The sequence below is a fragment of the Nomascus leucogenys genome, chromosome 8, assembly GCF_006542625.1.
Source record: "Nomascus leucogenys isolate Asia chromosome 8, Asia_NLE_v1, whole genome shotgun sequence".
Lineage (NCBI taxonomy): Eukaryota > Metazoa > Chordata > Mammalia > Primates > Hylobatidae > Nomascus > Nomascus leucogenys.
Genome location: NC_044388.1, coordinates 97799411 through 97826218, shown reverse-complemented (window position 1 = coordinate 97826218; position 26808 = coordinate 97799411). Strand labels below are relative to the sequence as shown.

General features: G+C 54.4%; 1 protein-coding gene across 12 annotated transcripts in view; it reads right to left on the bottom strand.

Moving 5' to 3' along the window:
* Window positions 1–26808, bottom strand: part of DAB2IP (DAB2 interacting protein) — a 134131-nt gene that overhangs the window by 77663 nt on the left and 29660 nt on the right. For 8 of the 12 annotated variants that reach the window (XM_030817742.1, XM_030817745.1, XM_030817746.1 and 5 more), the window contains one exon: window positions 7533–7666. The exons of 2 other annotated variants lie outside the window; for them this stretch is intronic. In XM_030817742.1, coding sequence (XP_030673602.1) covers window positions 7533–7666 — 134 coding nt within the window. Of the gene's footprint in view, window positions 1–5255; window positions 6081–7329; window positions 7347–7532; window positions 7667–26808 lie in introns of those variants that run through there. 2 more of the 12 variants (XM_030817754.1, XM_030817751.1) reach the window with 2 other exon arrangements.

Below are 26808 nucleotides of genomic sequence, written 5' to 3'. Positions count from 1 at the left end.
TCACTTCTTAGCCCTCCCCTAATTCTCAGGCAGGGTGCCAGGAACCTTTGTGGGTGGGGATGGACACTGTTTCCCTCTCCCTCCCATAGGTTTTCACCCCATCGCCCCTGTGGCCCAGAGGGGATATCTGCTGCATGCTGGTGGCTTCCACAAGGACGTGCATGTGTGCATGCCCAGGTGGCAGGTGGCATGGCCTGTATACACAAGGGAGGACAGCCACATGCTCACAGAGGACAGAGATGCCCTTTATCTCAGGAGGGGATGGTAACGCAGGCACGCCCCAGCTGGGAGGGGAAACTTCCCTATCATTTCCATCACTATAATCTCCTGCGAGTTTCCAGGCAGCCCTTTGAGGTAGGTGGGTGGGTATAATCACTCCTCTTGATGGATGAGTGGAAGGAGGGGCAGAGAGGAACCACGGCTTGCCCATAGTCACACAGACGCAGGGCCTGACCAAGAGCCCAAGGAAGGGGTGTGCAAGCAAGCTCTCACGTCACACATGGGCCACAGGTGACTCCACCGTGAGCTCAGAGAGAAGCGGAGGGGAGGGAGTTGGGCCCTTGGTGGAGATTTGACTGTGGGAAGCTGCCTCAGGCTCCCAGGCTCTGACTGGGGGGCGGCTTCCCTGCAGCAGTGGCCCACAGGCCCCTGGAGGGGTGGGAAAGCAGAGTGGCCAGTGACTGTCCCTCCCATAGCCCAGGCCTTGGGCATGTCACCCGGCTGCTCTGAGGTTGGTGCAGCCCCACCTCAGCCCAGGCTTGCTATCCACACCTTCTCACCCCATCCCCAGGCAGATGCTGCCCTGGACACACCTCGCAGATGGATGCACTGATGGCCAAGAGACTAGACCACCAGAGGTTCTTCATGCAAGGGGAGCATTCACTCACCTACAGCCAATCACCACAAGGGAGCGGGCTGGCAGCTCAGAGCAGAGAGAAGCTAAGCACACCCTGCCACCCTGGAAGGAGTCACCAAGCCGGATGGGGGAGCTGGATGCTTTTCCCTCTTGCCTTTTTGGTCTTTTATGATCTCCTCCAGTTTTGTTCTATGGCCTTCTAAAATAGCCATTAATTAGAGCCTGGTAATTAACTTACTGGTTCAAGTAATATTTTGCAAAGGAATTCCATTAAAGAGTCGATTTGCATATTCTAATATGGGGCCTGGAAATAGGCAGGGCTACCTGGAGGAGAATGGAAGCAGTCCCATGGCACCCCTCAGGCCTGGCACCTGGGCCTGGGCTCTGCCTGGTAACTGAAGGTGAGAGGGGAGGCAAAGAGCTGCTCTCCGGGAAGTTCTCCCCAAGAAGGTGGGGAGCTTATTCACACACCGGCCAGCTCAGTGTCCATGCACCCAGACAGAAAGTGCACACATGCACACAGGTATGCACGTGAGTGCTCAGAAAACACACTATACACATGGGCACAACAGGGTATACGCACACAGACATGTACAAACAACTGATAGATGTATACCCAAGAAGAAAACACACGATAATAACAATAGTAGCCAACACTTAAACTGAACACATAGATTGAATCATATGCAATTGCCTGTATTTGGCCTCCCAAAACAGCAACTTTATACAGTCTCACCCCATATGATGTACCAGGCACTGTTCCAAATACTTCACCTGTATTAACTCAATTAAATACACAGACATGTACAAGGACATTAACATATAATGTACACACACCTTCATGAGGACAGGTGCACACTTGCAACACATACAAAAAACGTACACAGACATACATATGCTTGTGCAAAGAAAGGCTTCTCCAGCCTTTGAAACCCCGGCCTTGCTGATCCCATTCTCACTAGCTAATTTCCACCGTTCCTAAAAATATTGCCCAGCTCGGATCTTGGGAAGGTACACGAGGGAGCTGCAGATCTAAAAGGAGGGTAGTAAAAATGAGAAAGCAAAAAATAAATTGATTCTTCTATACGTCCGGGTCGTATTCTGCGGCTTTCCCCTTCCTCTCTAGAGATGAGACTCAGAATCATATGCTCCTGTGCCGGTCAGCTCTGCCCCCAAAGGTGCCCATGGGGCTCAAGTACAATGCTGCAGTCGAGAGGGGATCTGGTTCCAATGCCTGGCTTCTGCATAGGCCCCACCTCCATGCCTTTGACTGTGTGCCTCAGTTTTCCCAGCCATAGAGCAGCCCTTTCACTGCTTACCTACCCTACAGGGCAGAAGACCTCTTAAAGTGCTGTGTAAATACAGGGCCTCCTTATGAATGATGGGATTAGGAATTAAACCTGATTTCCTTATGGAGAGGAGAAGATGGGAGGAGAGGAGGAAAGAAGGGAGGAGGAGGAGCAGCGGAGAGCCAGGTGAGCCTTCCTTACAGGTAATTAATAAATTCCTTGTCATATCTCTTGGAAGGCAGAGGCTCATTTAATGTGTAGGATCCACCTACATGGGACCTCTCGGAGCTGAGGAAGACCAAACAGGGCAACCAAGAATCCTGCAAGAGGCTTGTCAGAACACTCAGGCAAAGGACAGGAATAGACAAGTCTCAAAATAAGCACTGCCACTAGCCATGAAACTCAGGAAAGCACTATTCGATCACCAACAAGCAGATGAATGCAAATAACAACACAAAAAATGCCCTTTTCCTGCCTATCCAAATGACAAAGACTGTTTTAATGATGACACCCAATGTTTTGAAGGGTGTGAGGAAACAGGTGAGCACAGTCAAAAATCACTGGGGAGGGGTATGAATTATTACAGGTTTTCAGTGGGCGACATTTTTCTAAGAAAAACCTCAAACTATTCATATTTTTTGACCTAGTAATTCTGTTTCTAAGACTTTATCCTTTGGGAAAAATCAGAAATGTAGGCAAAGATAAATATTCAAGGATTTAAATCCCAGTGTCATTTTTAATAAAGAAAACCTAGACATAACCTAAATGCCTAAATGATTAAAAACAAGTATGACCCAAACAGAAGATGGAACAATGAATTTTTAAAACTGATTATTAAAACACACAAGAGCTTTGCTTTCCCAGGTGTAAGCATGAATCCGTAGGAAAATGTCCTGTGCTCTAGGTAATAATGGCTGTTTCTTATGTTTAAGGCAATAATGATCCATCTTACAGCTCGAATCACTTTACCAGGCACAGCAACATCTATTATCTCTTGAACCTCAGGATGAGGCCACATGATTGCTTATTATTCCCACACTGTGGATGAGAAAACTGAGGCTTACCAAGACGAGGTGACTTAACCCTACCAATATTAACTGAAAACCTATGACATATTAATCTAACCTCTTTCACACATTACTTAATTAAATTTTAGAAACATTTAAGAAATGTGCAAGACCTAGTGTTAAATGCTAAGGAAACAGCACTGAACCAGACAATTTCTATGAAAAGTGTGCGAAATGTATTAATGTTAATGTCTTCAACAACATGATTATCATGATGCCCATTCTGCAGATGAGCAAACTGAGGCTCTGAAAGGTTACGTGACTTGCCCCAGGAATGCCTGGCTTCAAATCCAAAGATCACATACATCCCATTACTCCTGGCAATTGTCTAAACTGCACTATCATCTTGACATCACCACAGTAGACAGACTAGTCCCCAAAAAAAGGACCAGGCCCTCCCTGTCTATAGCAGGGAAGGGAACAAGAGCAAGAAACACCAGACTTGGGTGCCCAGCCCTGCCTGCACCTACTGTCAGCAACCAAAGCAGGAAAATAGACCCTAACTTCCATTTCCCCTGTTCCTCATCAACCTTCCTCACTCTCCCTCCTCCAGGGACTGTCTCACCACAAGGGGCAGAATTGATTCCTGCCTACCCAGGTCCAGGTGAGGGACCCTGGAAGCTGCCATCCCCAACATCCAAGTACTGTATCTCCCTCCCTAGTTCCATATCACTTGGAATTCCACCATTAGTAACTTTCAGGTGTGGGAATGCCAGCCAGCACACACATACTCTGGAAGAGGGAATCGATCCCTAACTCCACACATAGCAGCCTTGCCTACCTGCGCCACAGCTGCCTGCGTTTACGAGCTAAGCTCTGCACCAGGATGACTGGGAAGAGCTTGATGGGGGTACAGACGCTTTAGAGTAACTACTGTGGTAAGTTTAGACAGGTAGCATGCCAAAGGAAGCATATTCCCAGCAGGTGTGGAGGGCTAGAGTCACCCAGAAACAGCATCAGGAGAGAGAAGGAATGAGGAAAGCATAATATTGCCAACTGACCCTCCTAGCTCCTCAGTAACATAAATAAATAAATGAATGACTTGGAAATTATCCTCTGGGCTGACAGAACCACATCCTCTATCTCACTTTTACCAACATTAAAACAGCTCTGTAAATGAAGCGGCAGCATTTCCAGTCTGCAAAATGAAAATGCTTTTGCCAGCACACCTTTCACCTGGAAAGCGCTCCAAGCAGCATGTATTTCTGTTATCCAGGAGAGATGATCACCTGTCCTTGGTGCTTATTGCCAAAGCCTCTGAAGAAGAAATGAGTGTCTGAGGGACCCAGAGACTGTGGAGACCAGCTGGCAACCTCCCCTGAGGCCATTTCAGAAGAATAAGTCCGAAGGCTCAAGCCTGTCCTACAGACCCCAGCCCCCAGAGCCCAGCTGTGCCAACCAAGCCCTGCCTGGCCTGACCCCAGCCTCGCAACCAGCTAGCAACCCTCAATCCCAACCAGCCAGGTTCGGCATCCCCACCCCTGAAACCGACTCCTTTTCCAGGGAGCCAAAAAAATCCCAGCACAGAACCAACTGGTTTCCAACCTCCAGATGAGAGAATTCCAGCGCAAAAAAACCACCTCCCCAACACAGCAGCTTGCGGAGCACGCAGACAGCATTCAACAAAGCCTCTTCAGCAGCCATATAAACCAGATAGATTCATCCAAAGTCGGAACTCAAGTGGCCGCCCCAGAGTGTCCCGTGCCGCTCATCTACATGGGAAGGCCATGGGGACCAGGGCTCCCGCTCGATACCCTAGAAGTCCCCACCATCCTTCCCACTCGTGTCCCACCCACTCACTGAGGCTAGCGTCTTGGCACTTACCCTCTCCCCAGCCAGAGGCATGGCAGCCAGTGGGGGTCCCATGGAGCCAGGACACAACCTTTCCGTGCTGCTAAGCCAAGCCAAAGGCAGCACATCCTGCCCTCCCAGCCTTCAACAGCACAACCACACCACATCAGAGCAGGGAGAGGCACCGCTTCACTCATCCAGGTTTGGCCATGAGCTAGGGGGCGGGCGGGGTCACCATAGTTTTTTACTCACTGAACTCCAAATAGGATGACTCCAAGGACAGCCCCAGAGAAATTTCTGCCCATCCATCCCAGCAGCAGCCGACGAATCTATTCCTAAGCAAAGCAGCAAATCAGGAGACCCCAGTCCTGGGAAAGCCTATTTCAGCTCCAAGGCTGGGTAGAGGGATTTCAAACCCAGTCTTTCTGCCTGTCCATGGGAAATCTAGGCTCCCTTCCTGTGCCAGAGAAGCCACCAAGCCAGATTTTGTTTATAGAAAATTAATAAGACAATTCCACACCGCTGCCAGTGACATTCTGCTCCAACCGCTACCGTTTCCTACCGTTTCCAGAAACAGGCTTGTAGTTTCATTCCCAACCCCCACTCTGCGCCCCTTCAGCATGTGGCAAGGCTGACCTGAGGCCAAGCGGGGCAGGACCCGCACGAGGTCGTCTTGGCCATGCCCCGACCTCTGGCTAGGGTGGCCAGCCAGCACTTGCCGGCTTCTAGGTACAGGCTTCCCGCTTTAAGGAGGTAAACATGACATGCATGCCGCCTGCTCCCGGGAGAGCAGACACACTCAGAGGCCGGATTGCCTGTTGTCTCTCCTGCTCCCCGGACAACCACCACATGCACACAAAACGGGGTACGTACACAAGCCCCCGCATGCGGGTGCAGAGGGTCCTGACCCCCGCCAAGGAAAGCGCGGAGAAGGGCATGTTCCTGGGGAAGACAGCCGAAGGCAGGGGCCGGGCGGAGGGAGGAAGGCAGCAAACCGGGTGGCCTGCCGCCCAGACAATAACAAAGATGGGAAGCGAGATTTTCAAAGACGCAGTGCCTGCACCCAGCGCTGAGCTCTGGCCTGGCTGCATCTTCCTGCCAGGGCACGCCTGCTCCCCTGGGGCACCAGGGCCATCAGAGAAAGACTGAGGGTCCCGCCTCAGGCTGGGCTTGGCAGCTGGGGCAGGAAACCAGCTGCAGGCAGTGGTGAGGATGCACTGGAGAGCGCGGCTCTGGGCTGCTGGAAATTAAAGGTCTAGCCATTCTACTGGGAGGTGGGAGTGTTACTCTCCAGGAAGATGCTAGGGGTCAGTTAAACAGTCACTCAACCTTGGGCAGGAGTTGGGCTATAACTTGTACTCCTCTGCCCGCTAGAACCAAGGGGGAGGGGAGAGACATTTTCATGCTACCTACGCCTCCCCTACAGGGAGTGCCCACACGGACACAGCCCTACGAAGGCAGAGGCCAGTGGTCTGAGACGTTCGGGCTCAGTGCTGAAAAGGCTCCTCGGTGCCTGCCCGTACTTTCACCTCCACAGGCTGGGCAGGGACATGTTCTAACTGGCACTGGAATCCATCGCCATGCCTGTGCCTAAGTGGAAAGGTGCCTGTGGCTGGCACCACTCGAGGAGGACCTGGGCCCTGAGAGGCTGTGTCCGCCCAGTGCCCCCTGGAGGACAGGATGGCTTGCCCTTGCGAGCTGAAGCCTGCTCCCTTGCCAGCGTCTCCCGGCAGGTTGAACCACCTCCTCCTCCCTCTCCCCTCCTGCCCCACCAGCTACCTCCCCGCGGAATTTCCACACCTGCTCCCAGCTGGCCCAGGAGAAGGAAACAGAAAGCAGGAGACACCCCTGAAAGTGGAGAGGTGAGGGAGGGAGAGAAGCAGCTGCCTAGGCTGGAGAGGAGACGGCCCTGGCTCCCCAGCCTCAGGCTGTGCCCCCAGCTCAGGGCCTGGGCACTGCCCGCTCTGCTAGCGCCAGCCCCCAGCGGAGCACGCGCCCTACTTAGAGCAGATGTGCCCCCTAAGTGGCCCAGCCCCCTGCTCCTCCCCTCCAGATGTTCACCCTTCCCGTCACCATGGGCAGCGCCTGGTCTCGGCCAAACCCGGCCGAAAATGCCTTTTGTATCTGATACCCAGGGGCTCCCGAGGCAGGGGGATGGGTCCTGGGGGCGGAGGCGCCACTTCCGTCCCCGGTTCGGGCACCGCACGGCCCGGGAAACAATGCCCACCTCGGACAGGCGAGGCAGGACTTCCCTGCGAGGGCACTTCGCGCCCGGCCTCGCCCGGGGCCGCCGCGGGCACCCTCTGCTCTCCTCTCCTCTACTCACCTAACCCCGGAGGGAGGCGCAGGGTCCTCCCCTCGGGCCCCCTAGTCCAGCCGAGGTGGCCCCATAAGTTCCCGGCGGGCGGCGTGGGGTCCCCCCACCGCCGTGTGGCTCGCCCCGGGCCGGGTTCGCGCTTTGTCCCCGCGCCCTCAGGGGCGCAGCCCAGGGCGTCGGCGCGGGGGACCGGGCGGCGGCAGCGGGCTCACCTCTCATTGTCCGCGGCGGCGGCGGCGGCGCTCCGGAACCCCGGCAGGATGTGGCGGAAGCTGTGGTTGCGGTCCAGCTTGGGCTGGCTCTTGGTGCGCTTGATGGAGCCCTTGAGGCGGCGGCTGAGGAAGCCCTGCGCACGGGGCGACAAGATGGGGAAGGGGAGGCGGGGTTAGCGCGGCGGCGGCGGGCCGGGACCCGCGCGGGACCCGCACCCTTGCTGGGCGGCCGCGCGGCCGAGGGCGGGCCGGGCTCGGGCTCGGCCCCAGCAGCTCGCGGCCCGCGCCGCCCGCCCGCCGACCGAGCGCCGACGGCCCGGCCCGCGCAGCGCGGCCCAGCCCACCCCGCCCGCCACGTCGCCCCCGCCCCCTAAGCCGCTGTTGCCTTGGCGACGGCGAGCCGAGCCGCGCCGACCGCGGCCGAGGCTGCCCGAGCCCCCCAGGCGCCGGGGCGAGGGGGAGTACCGGGACGAGGGGGCGGGGCTGCGGAGGGGCGGAGACCCCCGGGGACCTCCATGGCCGGCCGCCCAGCTCACCTCCCCGCCGCCTCCGAGCTTGTCCTCCCCGGCGCGAGGTCACACCACCCCCCCCAGCTACCTGGAGGAATCCACGCCCCCCACCCCGTCGGGGATTGACAAAGCGCCTTCCTCCGCTGCGAGGTCGCTGCTCTCAGACCCGGTGGTACCGATGAGAGCGGGCGCGTGGTCGGCTGAGGCGCCGGCTGGCCTGCCCCTGGCAGTGCCCTGGTCACCTAGACCCCGATTCCGGGCGACTTTCCTTCCCAGAGCGGCAGTAGCTTGATGTCAGGGTGGGGCCGCTCCCCGGAACCGTTGTATGTACCCCAGCAAGGACAACCACCTTGGGGGACGGGATCCCTAGTGCCCAGCTCAGGGAGGGGCCCGAGGGGCTGAAGGGTTTGCTGAGTATCCCCATTAAAAGCTTCAAGATTTGGGGAACCTTATTCAGGCCATTTATCCACCTACCAGGTTGCACTGACTGAAAACAGAGCTTAATCCCCCACCTCCCCCATCCCAAGAGCTCCTGGTCTAATGGAAGAGACAGAGGAGACAGGCGTTCAATACACACAAGTCGAACCAATCTTCCCTTTACAGGTGACGGGATAGATGTGGGGGCCCCAGGGGACACAGCCTGGGTCCTGCAGGGCTTGGAAACTACAGGCAGCTTGAGGCAGAGGAAAACTGGAGGAGGGGGAGTCCTCTAAAGAGGGGGGGTTCTGGGGGCTCACCCACCCCAGTCTCAATTCCAGGTGGCAAGTGAGATATTAATTTAATTTCAGGTTAATGTACATAATCCAAATACCACATTCCATCCATCACAAAATAAAGGGTCAGTTTGGCAGCCCTCTCTGTGTCCAAGAGGAGCAGTGGATGTTTGCCACAGGCCCTGGGCTGTATCTGTCCATCTTCAACATGACAAGGTCAAACATGGGCTGTACAAGTCATCTCATGACACCCGCACAGACAGAAAATGACAGAAAAACATTCGCTGCAAATGAAGAAGCTTGCTCAGACAGGTAAAGTGACTCACCCAAAGACACTCAGCTTCCGGGCCTGGCTAATTCGAGAGCTTTCAAGATTTCCCTTTTCCTATCTTTCTCCCTCTGCCTTTTCCTCCTTCCTCAGCCTTTCATATCCACAGGACACCTACCCCTGTGGCCACCTGTTGGGATTCTGCGTGTCCTTCAAGGCCCAGCTGAAATGCTACCTCACCAGAAGGCCATCCCAGGCAGTGGAGTCCAAATGCCTCTCACCTCTGCAGCCTGGAATTATCCATCAGGGTATTCTAATCAGCTGCCACAAATATCTCTTAGGTATTAGGGGCTGCAGGAGGGACCCTTCTCCAGAGGCGTGACCCATAGACAAGGCAATGCTTAATGCAGAGGGACCGCAAACGGTGGCAGGTCAGGGGACCACTAGGCTCTCCAGGGCACATGGCATGGAGGCAGAGGCCTGCACCTCTGCGTGAGCTCTGAGCTCTCCCAACCTCTGCCTCTTGCCAGGTATAGAGGAGGGGGCTGCACCTGGCTAATTTGGATGGGTTCTCTTCTCCCAGGGTTGTGGTCAAGCAAGTTATCCTAGTGGGCTTGTACCTTTTCTTGGTTTTTATTTTCTACACTGATGAAAATTTCACAATTTTTGCAATCTTGAGGTACGAAGAACATAGAACCATGTTTCACAATTTATGTAGCTCATTCTGGAGCAATATTGATGGCTTTATCCTATTTCTGAGTTTAAAAAAAAAGTTTTCTCCCGTCTAGGAGGTTTGATGCACATGTGCCACTTCCTCTTCCCCACTCCACCCCCTGTGACTTTACTTAATGTTCCTCTGACAAGCAGCCTCCTCCTTAAAGCCTACTCAGAATGGTACCTCCCCCACCCAAACTGACAATGACCTTGGGACTCCTAATACCCTGTCATATTCACTCTTTCACCTTAATGAGAGCCATTATGTGCTAGACACAGTGGCCAAGATAGCCATGAACATTATGGAGCGAGCGGTGTATGGATATTCAAGAGGTCAGGGGGCTCAGATCATGAGAAAAGAGATTCTTCCAGGGAAGAGAGAGTGTGCCCATGGACCCACCCACCGATCATATCACACATCCACCTAGAGACCTGTGTCCCCCAGATAACTCAGCTCAGGACCCTGCATATGACAGACTTAACAAATACTCATCATCTTGGAAAGCCACTGCCAGAAGGGGACTCAGATGCAAAGGCTGCATTACAGGGTGACTGGGGACCAGAGTAGGGAAGGGCCTTCCCCAAGGTCACAAAGCAAGGTTAATCAAGGACAGTGGACTCCAGTCCTCTGCTCTGCCCAGCCAGACAGCTTGTTGCTCTCCTTCATGGGAGTGGAGGGCCAAAGGCGTCCTCTCCCTCTTCGCCGGATGAAGGGAGGCAAACCTTTTCTGCTGTCCCTTCAGAGGCAGCTCCTGGGACTTGATTTCTGGAGGCAGCTACAGGCCCGAACTAGGGAAGAGGGGCTAACTGGTCTTCAAGTCAGAAACTTATTCTAGACCCAAGACAACCTTTAATTGAGGGGCAGTGGGCAAATCATTCAGTCAAACAGGGTTCTTGATACCCACTTTCCGGACCGCAGTGGAGCCCACTGACAGCCCAGTGGCTAAGAACCAAGTCAAACCCAGCTCCACAGACCCCTCACTGCAAGAGAAGACAGTTGAGGCCCCTTGCCTCTCTGTGAAATGGGTGGGGGGCTGCAGTGAGGATTAAATTGGCAGATAAAAGCGGATAAAGCTGCCAGGCACGGTGGCTTATGCCTGTAATCCCAGCACTTTGGGAGGCTGAGGCGGGTGGGTCACCTGAGGTCAGGAGTTCAAGACCAGCCTGGCCAAGATGGCAAAACCCCATCTCTACTAAAAATACAAAAATTAGCCAGGCATGGTGGCACGAGCCTATAATCCCAGCTACTTAGGAGGCTGAGGCAAGAGAATCGCATGAACCCGGGAGGCGGCGGTTGCAGTGAGCCAAGATTGCGCCACTGCACTTCAGCCTGGGCAACAAAACGAGATTCCATCTCAAAAAACAAAACAAAACAAAACAAAACAAAAAACTGATAAAGCTTTAGGCTCAGAGTGTAGCAGACAGTAAGTGCTCAACAAAAGCCACGTGGAATTCCCATATACATGTACAGGACTGTTAAAAACACTCCGTTTGTAGTGACGTGTCGGGCCTAGCTCATCTGCAAGGATTATAGGTGGTCCCCATAACCACTCCCTTGCCTACGGACAGACTCTGACCCCCTAGCCACACCCCCTAAGGCCTGGCTGTATCCCACTTCTCCTGCAGATGGCGCTGGACCACAGAAGCCCACCCTTGCTGACTATTCCCACTGGGCAGCTTTAGCCCCCTCACATCGCTTGGCCTCAAATCTTCATTCAGACAAGCTGTGGGCCGATTACTGGACTGCTCTGAGCCTCAGTGTCCCTATGTATAAAATAAACTGATGATGATACCTACTTTATGGGACCCTGGGAAGGATGAAATGAGGTACAATGTCGCCAGAAAGACAGTAACTATTAAGCAATTACACACAGTAGTAGGTTTATTGCAACCCATACTGATGTTGGCTGAGCACCACCACCTCTTTTTGCCCCAATGGATAAATGGCCACCAAGGGTGGAAGTCAGTCTGGGCTCTCCGAGGAGGCTGTGGGCCGCGCGGCAGGGGGACAGGGACATGAATGAACAGGCTTGCAAAATGATTCTGGAGCCACAGAATGTCATCCAGTTTGGTAGTTTTGAACTCTTTTAAACAAGCACTTTTTTTTTTTTCCTAAAGCAACCTCACAGAGACTCCCGATGTCCAAAGTGCACGGGGCAGGCAGGGCTGCTCAGGTGGAGGCCTCAGCTTTCATTCACTGGAGCAAGGACTGATGTCTAAAGCTCAGCAAGCAGCCTACACAGTCTGCGGGGACCCGCGGCTCCCTCCCCAGATGGGGCACTCTGTCTCTATTAAAGCAGCCCATGTCCCCATCTACTTGTCAGGCAGCTGTGCCACGGCGCTGAGGTCAACCAAGGCCCCAGGGCTTTTGCACAAGGCTGCTGCCTGGTGCCACCTCCCCAGCTCATTCCCTGACGGCTAGGCGTGGATAGCTGTGTAGCCCCCGCCCCTCTCTGTGGATGGCCCACTGCCCATCTGGACACCCTTCCTATGCCAGCTGATCCCCTAGGCCCTAGGCTTCCATCGTATCACTGACCAAAGCACAGGGCAGTTTGAGTGGGGGCCAGAGGCCTGGGGGGTCTTTGGCTGGAAGGACGCGAGTTCTTAAGCAGCTCTACTACCCCAGTTCCTGCCACTACACCACCATCCTGACATCTGGCCCACAACCCTGCTCCTTCTCCAGAAGGTCCTGAACGACTTTCTCAAAGGCCTTTCAGAATTCAAGACACGTGATTTCTTCATTCACTCATTTCAATGAATTCCACGTGATGATGATGATATATTACCAGCAATCAAGCTTCTGTTCTGACGAATCACCCCCACCCTAGGAGAGGATGCCTAGGAGCGCCCAATGCCTGTTATCAGGAATCCTTGGGAGGATAAGAGCTTCAGAATTCAGGATGTTTTGGATTTCCGGGTGGGGGAATGCAGGCTCAAAGAAGTTAAGTCACCTTCTGAAAGTGGCAGAGCTGGGACTGTAACCAAGAGAGTTCTGGCCCCTGGGATGGGCAGCGTGGGGACTCCCCCATATAGGGAAACAGAATGAACAGCTCTGATCATCCTCCCCACACTCAGCCCCAGGCACTGTACTGTACTAGGCCTCAGGGACCAAAGCCAAGGCGGGAGGGAAGAAAGGGAGGCCCGCTCACTCCCTGATGCAGAGCTGTCCCACAGGGGCTCCCAGTGAAGACCTGGAGGCTTCCCACCCCCAGGGAGGGGAACCTTGCCCAGTGCTGTCCTTGTCTGTGCCTCACTCCCAACCGAGGAGGCAGCCCCTGGGGAACCAGGGATCTGCATTTCAGCACCGCCACTTGGACACCCGGGAGCCCCACGTCACCAATGGTCTCAAAGGCACTGCTTCTCACCTGAATACGAAGCACTGAGCAACATGCCTAGCACATAGTAGGTGCTCAATCAAGGGTGGGTTCCTTCCCCCAAGCCCAGCATCTATTTGTCCTTGCATTCTTCCTCCAGGCCTGTCTTCATCACCCTCTCCCCTTTCAACACACTGACCTGGGCTGTACAGATGGGCAGGTGGGCCTGGCAGAACTTTGTCGCCTGTTAAGCCCTCAGCTGCCCACTGGGGAACTCCAAGACAGTACTCAGGATGGAGGCAGGACCCTGTGGGCCCTCCCTCCACCCAGGCCCAGTTCCTCCCATGGCAGTTTCTAAGGCCCATCCCCAAAGAGACAGCCTTGGAGAAGGGAGACTGTTTTGACAGGCATGTCTCTCAATATCTTTCTGGGGCTTTGCCCGAATGCCAAAAGCACATCTAAATAAACAGGAAAGGGAAGAGAAGATCCCATCCAGATCCTGCCACCTCTCTCAGCTCCAGGAGGGAGAGATGCTGGGTGCACGAGCTGGCAGGCCGACCTGACACTGCGGCAGGCTGGTGGGGGCACTAGAAAAGGGCTGGGGGTGGTGGGGGTCCTGCTTCCAGAGTCACAGGGTGAGAATCAGGAGGGCCTACAGAGGGCAGCCAGGCCAGTGATACTGAGGAGACATCTGAGGCCCAGAGGGCAGTGGGACCTGCTCAGCATCATCAGGCGGAGCCATTAGAACCTGGGTCCCCTGCTCCTTGCCCAGTGCTCTTTGCATCTTTAGCATCCACGCTTCAAGAACCTCCCAGGCTGCCCACACTTCCTCTTTCTGGGCCACAGTCTTCCCATCTACAACACGAGGGGCTGGACCGGGTGATCACCAAGCTCCCTTCCAGCGCTGATACTTGATGATTCTATAAAGTCAGAGCAGCTGCCAGGGCCAGGCTGCCTGGGCCGCCCCAGGCTAGGCACTAACGGCATCAGGGAATTCTCTGGCTTTGCCCAAATCCTTCAGATGCGCCATTGCTCCTGCCCTCCCCTTCCCTGTTCCCCAGTCTCTACCCTCAGCAGGCCGCCTGGCTTCTCTGGCCTCCTCCCCTCAAGGGTATGCACCATCAAAGAGGGTTCCAGCTGGAGAATGACTCACTAACGTGGAATGTCAGACGCTGTGACAGGCGAAAGAGGGGAGGCATCTTAAGCTGGGATTAAGTTGGTGCCTTCCTGGTGGCCACCTACTCACAGGCCACCCTATGCCCACAGAATCCTCTACAATCTCATACCAGTGAGATCGCCACATATTCTGCCTGGAAAAGGTAGCCAGACTACTTAAGTCATACAAAGAAAACCAATTCATAGGCCTTGAGAGCCTTCGGGGAAGCCCCAGGAAAAGGCTGGACCCTGACATTCTAGGGTCACTGTTGTGTTAAAATACTGCCTGGAAAAACACACTTAAACATGTTCTCATAGAGAAATATACAGGGCCAGAAACATACACAAGTTCAAGGACAGGCATGCATACAAATGCACACAGGAAAGGCATCCCACAAAGAAATGTATGTGTAAGCATACAAGTACCCCAGTACCACCACACGTACAGACACACACAAACACGTACACATTGATCAGCACACACACGAATACACACATACACAGCCATGAAACATACAAGCTAACATACAAATACACTGAAACAAGTCCATAAATATACACGTGTACTCAGCTATCATTAGGCACCCGCAGAATTGTGCAGACACACAAGCTAAACACACTGGCCCACGTGTACTCAAATTAACAACCAGGACAGGAAGGGCAAGCGGCCCAGGAAGCTCCAGAGTTGGGAGCCCAGATCTCAGGACCAAGGCAAGAAAACAGCTCTTAACGGCTTCCAAGATGACCCCCTCTGCTTTTCTCACAGGGCTTCACTTTGTGGCAGTCTTTGAGGACAACAACTTGTTTGCTCCTCTCACACTCAGAAAGCTTGTCTTTACAGCTCCCGGAACCTGTGGCTTTTGGAGTTCTGTTCCCTGGCAAGAGCTGAAGGTCCCTGCCCTAAACATTTCTCCTGCCCATCAGCACACCTGAAATTCCACCGTTTGACACACCTCTTTAGGTCCTAAGGGTAATTCAATCTCTAGGAATCCCCAGGTAAAATGTAAATAATTTTCATCCTTCCTCCGGAAGAGGGTGAGAGCAGGGGATTCCACCACTTAACGGCTATGGGGCCTTGGGCTCATGACTTAACCCTCTATGCCTGTGTCCTCTTCTGTAAAATGGGGACAAGGTAGTTGTGAAGATTCAATGAGATCACGCATGGAAGAAACTTAGCCCATTTCCCTGCATACGATAAATACGAACTGCTATCATTGCGGTCATGATCACTTTCATTGTCATAGTTTTTTTTGTTTTCTTTTTTTGTTTGTTTTTTTGAGATGGAGTCTCTCACTGTTGTCAGGCTGGAGTGCAGTGGCGCGATCTCAGCTCACTGCTATCACTTCCTTTGACCACCAGAGACCAGCCCAGCCGTTAGCCAGAAAGGCCTGGGCCGTTCCTCCTGCCTGGGAAGGAAGACCCTCCACACCCTTCAGGTACCTCCTCAGTCTTTCTCTTAGAGGTCTCCCCTGATGTCCCCACACTAGGCCAAGTCTCCCTGTAGACTTACCACAGTTGTAATTATAAGTGTGTTTGTTGGCCGGGCGCGGTGGCTCACGCTTGTAATCCCAGCACTTTGGGAGGCCGAGGCGGGCGGATCACGAGGTCAGGAGATCGAGACCACGGTGAAACCCCCTCTCTACTAAAAATACAAAAAAATTTGGCGGGCGCCTGTAGTCCCAGCTACTCGGAGAGGCTGAGGCAGGAGAATGGCGTGAACCCGGGAGGCGGAGCTTGCAGTGAGCCGAGATCGCGCCACTGCACTCCAGCCTGGGTGACAGAGCGAGACTCCGTCTCAAAAAAAAAAAAAAAAAAATAAGTGTGTTTGTTTACTGCCTCCCCCACCCCATACTGGACTGTAAAGCCTCCAGAGCAGGGGCCATGGCAACCTGGGTCTCCAGTGCTGGATGCCTGGCAGGTATTCTCTTAAAAATTCCTGAATGAATTCACAAATATTTAATGATATAAAAGGAAAAAGAGAAAGTGCCCTGTGGGGCTTTTTAAAAAGATTTCACTTGGGAGCAATCTGGGCAGACTTGCTGGAGGCGGCAGCTTTTGACAGCATTTTAGAAACATTGAAGGTGGGACAGCAGGTGGGCTTGCTGAGATTGGCTGGGGCAGGATAGGCACATACAGGCATTCCAGGCAGACTCACAGTATAAGCAGAGGCATAGAGGTAGGACAGCGGGGAGTCTGGCTGCCCTGGGAGGCCCCTGGAGTTACCACAGGTCCCTCCAGCCTCCAAGTTACACACCACCACCTGAGCCTGGGCTTGTAATCCCTTCCCCAGGGCAGAGGACACCTAAGTAAAGGGGAACCCCAAGGAACACTGAGAGTCTAATGGAGGAAAAAGAGGGGAGCCCAGATTTGAAGAGGGTAAAGGTGAAGCTGGCAGGGGAGTTGAGGACATCGGTAGGGCCCTCCTGATATCTGCCAGTGCCCAGGATTGGGCGGACATCAGCGAACAGAAACGAGTTACGCATTCCCAAGGTCTCAGCTTGGGATGTGACAACCCAGAGCAGCCAGGGAGTGACTCATTGTCCCATAAATCCTCCAGCTGACACTTGCCTTAACATAATAAGCCTGTCCCAGAGGTCTGGATGGCTACAAACACCTCATCAGCTCTTTAAGCTCTCAGCCAGCCCTGGCCAAGGGGTGGGGAGTTGGATACCCAGGGCCTCATGGCTGCAAGGAAGCCGATTCCACCAGGAAGTTACACCCCTGCAGCAGGGTCTATACTATCTCCGCCTGCCTGCACGTCCTATCACTGAGGTCCCAGCCAGTCCTCCCGGGGCCACTTGCTGACTTTAGTGCTCATTCCCCAGCAAAACTCCCCTATCCTGTGCTCTGTGCACTGCATAAGTGGCAAGAAAACCATGTTTGGAGTCTACAAGTCTGGGGTCAAAACCCAGCTCTGCTATTAATACTAATGAGGGCTCTTCCAACACGCTGCTGAGCATTAGTCAGATGTATTTAGTAAGCCCTGTCTAAGCTTCAGGCACTGTATTAGAGCTTCCCATGACTTCTCTTTAATTCTCACAACCCAGTGTGCAGATGGGAGAACAGAAGTTCAGAAAGGGCAACTAATTTGCACAGCACCGCACGGCCAGGAAGCGGCAGAGCTGGGTTCAACGCAACAGACGGGCTGCTCCAGAGCTAAAGCTCTCGTGTAATTCCATTACCAGACTGATGCGCTGAGCCAGCACCTACGCTGCTCTGTGACTCAGTTTCCCTGCTGTACAACGTGGGGATTAGTCTAGCTGATCGCTAAATTCTTTCCAGCTTGGTTGTGCCTCCCTGGTGACCCATTTGCAGGTGACAACACATGGGGGGGAATCTCCTGGGGACAAAGGGGCACTAATGGTGGGACTTTCAGGCTTGTGCTGGGCCACAGGGAGCTTCTGTTGGGTAGGATTCCCCTGCACTTCCAGGCACCCAGCTGGCCCGGGTGGCCCCAGGGCAGCAAGGCAGGAAAGAAGTGCTATCTTGTTTCTTTCCCTGGACCAAGAGCCACCAAGGAAACAACAGGACCCCAGGGAGCTCCAGGCCTGAGGACCAGTAAACACTAGTGGGAGGGAGGGGCGGGGGAAACACCATAAATCCACCCGAGCAAGCAGTGCTTTTAAAAGCCCTTTTCCCTACAGAATACAAAATGCACCATTTTGGGAGAGGATTTTATAGGCTATTTCTCCTCCTGGGTGATTTACCATCTGCGGGCCAAGGTTCACCTGGGAGTCCTGGCCTCAGAAGGCCCATGGGTATGGGGTGGAGTCAAGGTCAGTTTCTTTTTTTTTTTTTAGACGGAATTTCACTCTGCCACCCAGGCTGGAGTGTAGTGGCGCGATCTCAGCTCACTGCAACCTCCACCTCCCGGGTTCAAGCTATTCTCCTGCCTCAGCCTCCATAGTAGCTGGGGTTACAGGCATGTGCCACCACACCCGGCTAATTTTTTGTGTTTTTAATAGAGATGGGGTTTCACCATGTTGACCGTGTTGGTCTAGAACTCCTGACCTCAGGTGATCCACCCACCTCGACCTCCCAAAGTGCTGGGATTACAGGCATGAGCCACCACCCCCGGCACTTTTCAAGGCAAGGGCTGGTGTCCTGCTGGCCTCTGGTGGGCTGGGTCACTTGTCTTGACCTGTCCTCCCAAGGCAGGGGGCCACTCTGGCCTCAGACACACAGTGTGGGGGCTGGCAGAAGTGGAGAGGTCACGGCTCACCCTCTTCCCTGCTCACCCTGCACTTACTCCATTTAATTCGTTTACTCCCTGTCTCTGTCTCGTGCACCTTCATTCCACAAGCCCCTGATGAGCCTGCCACAGGTGAGTCCTTGCACCAGTGCTGGGAGTTCAGACAAATCAGAAACAGTCCCTGTCCTTGAGAAGGTGACCACTGTCTGGTGGGAGAGACAGAAGTGATGGATCATGAAGTCACAGAGTCCGTGAGGGAGCATGTACAGGTGGGGTGTTCTGCAACCTGGACAGAGCCCTGGATGGCACTAGTGAGCTCTGGAGACAGAGAAATGAGGAGGAATTGTGGATAGAAGGACCCGCCCACACAAAGGCATAGAAGCTGGGACAGCCTGGGGGGCTTGAATGCCAGGCTGGGAGCTGGATCCCCCACCCTGCTGGGAGCCATCTAAGGTGCTGGAGCAGGGGAGTAACAAGCTCAGCTCGTTTTAGACGTTCTTTAAGCAATTCCACAGGAGAAGTTACTCATCCCGATGCAGAGCCTTGTGTTAGAAACAGATGTCACTGCTGCCACCTCCACAGAGGGCCTCCAGGCTTTGGAAACAACAATTGCTGCTCGAAAACTCAGATATAATTATGTCTGTAATCCCACCAAAATGCCACTTGATCGTCTCATTTTCGTAGCATGAGGAGGTGGGGAAATGAAGGCATCTGAGCCTTGCCCCTGACATGCAGGCCCCCCCACCTCCCAGGAAAGGGGAGGACCTGCAGGGCCACAGGGCAGGATGGCAAGAGGAGAGCAGTTCTCTCCTATCCCAGGGGTGTCTGACCGCTAGGGTCAGGCCTGCTCAAAGCAGGGGCAGGACAAGATAAGGCAGAGAGATGGGGAGGCCTGGGTCCAAATCCCAGCTCTGTCCCTGCAAGCTGTGTGGCCCAGGACAATGAACCTCCCCTCTCTGGGCCTCAACATCCTCGTCCATAAGATGGAGAGAAAAACAGCACTGACGAGCAAACACTGGGCTGCGTGCTATGGGCCAGGAGCTGTGAGAAGTTCAAGATCCAGGCCCATGAGCGGAGCCATCCTCAGCTAGCTCTTCACTCCCCATCTGCCTTGATTTTCTCACCTTCTAAGGGTAAGATTTGTGTTATCTGAGCCTCGGGTTGTAAGGATTAAATGAGACAATACTTAGAAAGTGCTCAGCACAGGGCCTGACCCAGAGTACTGTGTAGAACAGGATTCAAAATCCCCCATCGTACAGACAGCAGAGGTGGTAGAGCTGGGATTCGAACCCAGGCCAGTGGGACTTGGAGTGCAAGCTCTGACCACCACCCTGCCTCTCCCACGATGCCCGCCTTACCCCCTCTCAAAGCAGTGGTAGGTGGAACAGGTGCCTGTAACCCATCGAAGGGTGGCAGTGACTGTCTGTGAGCACCAGCCTGGTGACCGCAGTGCAGCAGCCCTGCCTGGCAGATCACATGCTGGTCCACCTCACCCTGTGCCCTTCCTCTTGGTGGACAGCTGTCTCAGCCCCAGACCTTGTTCCATCCAGTGTCCCTGACCAGGGTCCCCTTTCAGAACCCCTGGCTTTCTGGTCAACCCAGGCCCAGCTGGTACAGCCAGTCATGCCAGGCCCAGCCATTGACAGGTGCTCCCAGATCTGAGCTGCTCCCAGCCCCCAGCAGTGCACTCTACACCTTGTTTTGCACAGTGGACCAGCTCCCTGTGGCCCCGGACACACAAACCCCTGGCACTTCAACACTCACTGGGAGGAGCCACCCAGAAGTCTACTTGCTACCCTCTGCTGCCCCCAACTGGCAGGAAACCGCCCTGCACAGACACCTCCATCTCCATCTGAACTCACCACCTGAGAACTTGGTCGCTGGTCCCCTAGGAACCCCTCCAGCCCCTCTCCACCTTCTACTGCCAGGGCTGAGCCCTAGAAGTTCAGTCAGGGGTGATGTTGCTTTGGGGCCGGGACGGAAGGGTATGGAAGGGAGAGGAGAGGGGTCTGCCCAGTTACTTGGGGCTCTGGAGGAAATGTGGGGTGGAGGTGCATCCCTCACACAAGCAAAGGGAACAGGTGTGGGGAATGCTCCCTTGGGCCAGGCACTGAGTCTGTGGGGAGGGGTTCCTGCCCGTTTACAGACAGGGAAAGACAGTGGGACAACTTGCCTGAGCCATCCCACAGAAGGGAGCAGTGGCCAAGATTCTAATCCTGCTCCACCCCTGGGTTGGGGGGATTATCCCTGGGAGAGGCCAGCACTGTACCCCAAGACCCTGAATGGGTGTGAAGAGAGGAAGAAAGGCCCCCACAGAGCATTCCACCTGCCAGTTACTGAACCTGGCAGGGATTGGGGTGGTGGCCTTTACACCTTAATGGGAACCAGTTCATCTGATTCCATGCTGCCCAACAGGCTTAAGTGCAGGGCTGGGGAAATGGAATTTACAGGGATGGCCTACTGACGCATTTGGAAGACCCCAGGGCAGGAAGAAGAGGGGGTACTGAGGCTGGCTTGTTCCTTTCACTTCCATCCTCTCCACTCACACTGCCCAAGCCAAGCTGCCACTTGCCAGGATGAGGCAGGAGATTCCAGGGATCCTTGAAGTGGGCTCTTCCCCCTACCCCTGCCCAAGGGCATTCTGAGCACAGATGTTGCGGGGGGAGAGGGGGTTGGAACAGGCTCCTGAGAACCTGCTTGAGAAAAGCAATTTTCTTGTCCCCCCAAGCCCATGCTGGATCCCCACCCAGTCTTGGTCTCTGCCCACTGAAGGAGCTCCAGACTCTCCTAGCCTGGTCAAGTATGCTGCACTCCATGTCTGCTCTGGCCTACTCTGGCCCACCTCACCTCCCTTGCTGAGGACCTCATACTCCTGTTAATATGGCCTTAGATCCTGTCTGCTCTGTTCACTGCCATGGATCTCTTCTCGCTTCCATTCCAGCCACTTCCTGACATTTCAGCCCCCAAACTGCTCTCAGTTCCTGCTGTCATTTGCTCATGCTGTTTCCCATGTCCTGGCCTTTGCCTGGAATGTCCTTTCCCCTTCACCTGCCTGGAAATTACTTCACCAAGCCCCAGCTGGCCCTTCTGTATTTCTGCAGGTAGCAACTACGTTTTCATCCTCTTTGTATCCTCAATGACTGGCATAGGCCCTGACACGTAGTTGGTGGTGATGGCAAATTTATTGAAAGAAAGAATAAAGAAAGGCAAAAGGAGAGAAGAAAGTAAGTTCGTTCATACCACGGCAAGACTCGCAGACCAGAGCTGGGCTCCCGCCCCTGCCACCCACCAGCTGTAGACCTGCTGAGGCCAGGCCCTTCTCCTCCCTGAGCCTGGGATCCCCAGCTATAAAATGGAGCTAATGAAACCACCTTCCTGTGTATTAATGGGGTGGGGCGACAGCCTCCCAACCCTACCAATACTGCAGCAGTCCCACCTCTGTCCCAGGCCTCAGACTGGCCTGGTCTTGGATTCAGGAGGCTCCAAGACCCCCTGTCCTCAGACTTCTGCCCCGAAGACCATCCTTGCCTCACCCTGGCCACCCTGGACAACTCCTGAATCCCACCTTCCAACACTCCCTCTGCAGAAAAGCGGGACGCCCCCCGCGGAAGGCAGACACAGACCAAAATGACAGTAATGCTCCTTTTGGGTTTGAATAGTTTAATACCAATCAGGCTCCGTGAAGGGCGGGGATGGAGGGAGTGAGGGTGGAGGGGGCGGAGGAGGCAGGGTTTGCTCTCCCACCACCCCGCCCATCTACTGAATACACGCTGGATGCTGGGTCAGGAGACTGACTCACAGAGCAAAACTAAGCAAATTTCTTATACTTCAAGGAGAAAACTGGGGCACCCATGGTGGGACCCCACCCAGGGGTCCAGCACTACCGCCCTGTTACAGCCAGGACCGCGTGGCTGACATCCCTCCGCTGGTTGATGGGCCACAAATATAAATATGTCCCAAGTGAACGACCATCTGAGATAGACCCACAGCAGCCTGGGCCAGTGGAGGGAGCCCCAGCAAGTATCCTGGGCAAGCTGCTCCTCTCCAGGCCTCAGTTTCCCCATATACCCTCAGACAGATCTGGCTCGTCTGATCTGTGAGCCTGGCTGGCTTTTCTGTTCCCCACCCCAACAGCCACCTGGAGCCTCCGTAGCTTGGAAGGGGCACAAATGGGGGGCAGCGAGGCCGACTCTGCAGGGAGCAGAGAATGACCCCTCCTGGATCTCAAGTCACACATTCATCCTTCAGGCAGCCCCCAGCCCAAACTTCGGGTCCCTCTACAGCTGGGGCTGGGGCCTGGTGGCCAGGAAGGGGCAGTGTGCAGATGAGCGCGAGGGAGCTGTCGGGGAGCTCCAAGGGCAGTTGGACCAAAGAACACCCATTCCTCCCAGGAAATGTGATGGGGGCTGGGAGAAGGGCTCAGCTGAGACGGGGTGGCTGATGTCCAGGTGCTGGGAGGAGAGGACAGGAAGGAGTAAGGGGTGAGGACCACTGGATGCAAGGGAGAGGGACAGAGACCTGGGCTCAATTCCAGGCCCTACCCTAGACATGCTGTGTGACCTCAGGAAAGGACTCTCCCTTCTATGATTCTCAGTCCCTCCTCTGTATGGGGAAGGGTTGAACCAGTTAATTTCCAACAGCCTTTCCATGGTGACATGGGTGGGAGGGTCACCCACCAGCTTGCATATTTGTGTTCACATGCATGTTTCTTGTGTTTGTGTGACAGAAAGACAGCTGAGACATGGGGAGGGTGCGGGGAGGCTATAGGAGTGAGAAGAGGGGTGAGCAGCTGGGAAATCTGAGGTCCACAGCCCAGAGGTCTACTGCTGGCTCCACTCACAGCCATCATCCACTGTAGTTCTTGTATCCTGCAGGAGGAAGTCCAAAGGCTTTAGCTCACCCACCAAAGTCCTCTCACTCTTCTCTCCGGGCCCTGAACCCATCCAGCACTCCAATCACACAGGGCCATTAGCTTGTTTCTATTCACTTCAGTAACTGAAATACTCTTCTCCCTTGGTTCCTGATGAACTCCTGTGCACCCCTCAAAGCCCAGCCCCAAAAGTCCCTCCTCTAAGAATTCTTCCCTGTCCTTCCTGGCCAGAAATAACTGTTCCTTGTTCTGTCACAGCATCCTATGCAGAGTGTGCACAACCAAGCACCCAGTAAAAGTGAGTTGTTGAAAGAAACCAAAGACCTGCTCCTAGAATCAACCCAGTGTTGAGTTTATCTGCAGTTTATTCCAGCCCCTTGGGCCTTCCCCTTCCTGACACTTCTCCTTCTCCATCTCACAAAAAATAGCCCTGAGACCTAATTTCAGCTAAACCTTCAAACACGACTCTCCACTTTCAACTTCCCGAGGAGGAATCAATTGGCTGTCAAGTTTCCCAGAGCCTCTGCCACCTCCCACACCCCGGGCCTGCCAGCCATCCTCAAGGTTGATGGGAGGGGGTGGGGGCAGAGGAAGGAGGGAGGGAGGAAGGACCCAGCCTGCAACAGAGAAGGTTGGGGCTGAGGAAGGGGGCAGGCTGAGGAGCTTGTGGGGAGACCAGGAAGAGTCATCAGCTCTTTGCCTCCCAAATCAAACCACGGCTCCTCTGCCATGGAGTGGCAGGAGAGACAGAACAGCACGCTGTTGCTGCTAAGGGGCCCAGGGCCTGGGGAAGCTGGGTGGGCACATGCAAAGCCCCCAGACCCAGCCTGACCATTGGTCTATGCAGATCCAGGGCCCCAGCTTGCTGCCTGCCACCCTTCCCTCCTTCCCTTCCAGAAGACGCTACTGGCACAGAGCAGACAGACCTGGGTTTGAATCTCAGGAGCCTGAGAGCTGATGGCCACATATGCACATGAAGCCTCTCTGGTCACCTACTCCCAGGCCCCTTCCCCCATCCTCATTCAGGGCCCCCTATAACTTGCAGGGCACATGCCAGCCTCATAGCACTGTGTGGTCCTGAAGAGCCACTCCCCTACCCCCCAACTCTCCCTATAGGAGGGAGGGAGTTGTCCCAGATGGGCAGAAAAGTTCCATTCCTGGCCAAGCCACGAAGCTGGTATGAGGCTGTGCAGGGCCTGAAACCCAGGTCGGGGAACTCTCTAGAGCCCATTCTCTTAGCTACTGCACCAGAACATTTAAGCACCTATTTATGCCTGAACTGTACGCTGCCTTACAAAGGCCATCCCCCACATTTCACAAAAGGGGAAACTGAGGCTCTCCCAGGGTCATATAGTCTACAAGAGGCAGGGGCGGGACTAGCACTGAGCCTTCAACACTCTGCAGAGTGGCTGCAGGTCCTCGGCTGACTCACAAAATGAGGAGGGGTGGCATGTGAGGGTGTAAACAACCCAGGCTCCTGAACCGCTGTCAGCTGGGTGGTGACCTCTGACAAGCCCTTCTCAGGCCTCAGTTTCCATGGAGAAGGTGGACAGGCTGAGCCTTGTAGACCTTACACCCTGACTCATTGATTCTCCCTAAGGAGCACCCCTGTAAGAGATGCTGACAGCCCGCCATCTGGGTTTGAAATGGCAGTGAAGGTGGCAGTTATTCCAGTACATCCTGTGGCATCTCCCCTGCCTCCCCGAGGCAAAACCATGTTTCCCGGGTTCCCTTGAGGGTCTACACAGAGCAGAAGTCAGCTGAGCACGTGAGGACATGGCTTTTGGGAGCCTGTAAGTGAGCAAGTGTGTGCTACGGGCTAGGGGAGGGAGGCAGGTGCTTCTGGCCCTGCACAGGGTCTGTCTGAGGGACTGTCCCCAAGGCCCAGGCCAGGCTTACCTCTGACCTTTCCCCAGACACCTTGTCCTCTGCCTGTACTCCAACCCTCCTAGACCTTTAATGATGTTTTACAGCCAAAAATGGAAACGTGATTTGGATGTTAATGATGGATTTCATCCCTGAAGCACCTACCATGGGTCAGACTTGGGCGGCCACATTTACCAAGTCCACAGTCCAAGCAAAGTCGGTCATTCCACATTTTACTGTCAAGAACACGAGGCTCACTGGCTACTGAGATCACATGGGTCATGGAAGAGCTGGGATTTGAACCCAGATCCCCACCTCTGGGTTCTCCAGTCCCCCCAGCTCCCAGCACCCAGCCCAGAAAAAGAATCTCAAATCACACCCCTTAAGGACCAAGGTGCCCTGGAAATGACACAAAACGTAGATGCCCGGCAGTCCTGACTCAGGAGCTGAGTGACACCAGCTAAAGAATGTCACCTCTGAACCTCAGTTTCCTCACCTGTGAAATGGGCACACTAATAGTGCCTCCCCTAGAGGGTTGCCATAAGAAGTGGGCAGAACGACCACCTTGAACATGCTCTCCATCCTGCAGACCCTAACCGGGCAGGTGGGACTTGAGCTGAGTCCCAGGCAGCTCGAGGTTCCCAAGGCTGGCTCTGACCGAAGGTGGTTTCTACCCTGGGAGACAGAATGAAGACACCACTACAGGGAAAACACCGATCCTAGCTGTCACTTAAAGAGCTGCAAATTATAAAAACTTTAAGGCGTGATAATACCCCTATTAGAGCAACTCAGGAAAGGGAAACAGCCGGAAAAGCGATGCTGATGGGGTGCTGGGAGGGTGTGGGGCAATGGATCCGCCTCCTAGCTTGAGGATGGGTGTGCTTCATGCCCTGCAGTCAGAGAGACCTGGGCTCGAATCTTGGTTCCGCCACTTAGTAGCAGTTGGAGCTTAGGCAGCAAGTGACTTTACCTCTCGGAACCTGTTTCCTCACCTGGGAAATGGGGTAACCAATATTTCAGCTGTAAGTGTGTTTCCTGGATGAAGAGAGATCAGGTAGGCTGGGCGTGGTGGCTCACGCCTGTAATCCCAGCACTTTGGGAGGCCAAGGTGGTAGGATCACCTGAGATCAGGAGTTCGAGACTAGCCTGGCCAACATGGCAAAACCCCGTCTCTACTAAAAATACAAAAAATAGCTGGGGGTGGTGGCAGGCTCCTGTAATCCCAGCTACTCGGGGGGCTGAGGTGGGAGAACTGTTTGAACCCGGGAGGGAGAGGTTGCAGTGAGCCAAGATCACACCACTGCACTCCAGCCTGGGCGACAAAGCAAGATTCTGTCTCAAAAAAAAAGAGAGAGAGATCAGGGATGTAGGACCGTGAGCCCAGTGTCTGGCACACAGTAGGCACTTCATCAATGGAGGCGGCTACTATTACTAATTATTACTAGTCATCATTCCCTAGGGCCCCCCTGAAGGCCCACCCTGCTTGCTGTGGCCCCAGGAATCCAGAGAGATCAGAACTTGGTCTTTGCTCCAGCTGATGGGGGTCACCCTTGCCCCAGCCTCCAGGCGCTCCCTGCAGGCTGGAGACCAGCTTCCTGAGACCCCCTGGCAAAACTCAGGGCCATGACCCTGAATCCTCTCAGCGCAGGCTTCCTCCTCATTGCCCACAGGCTCA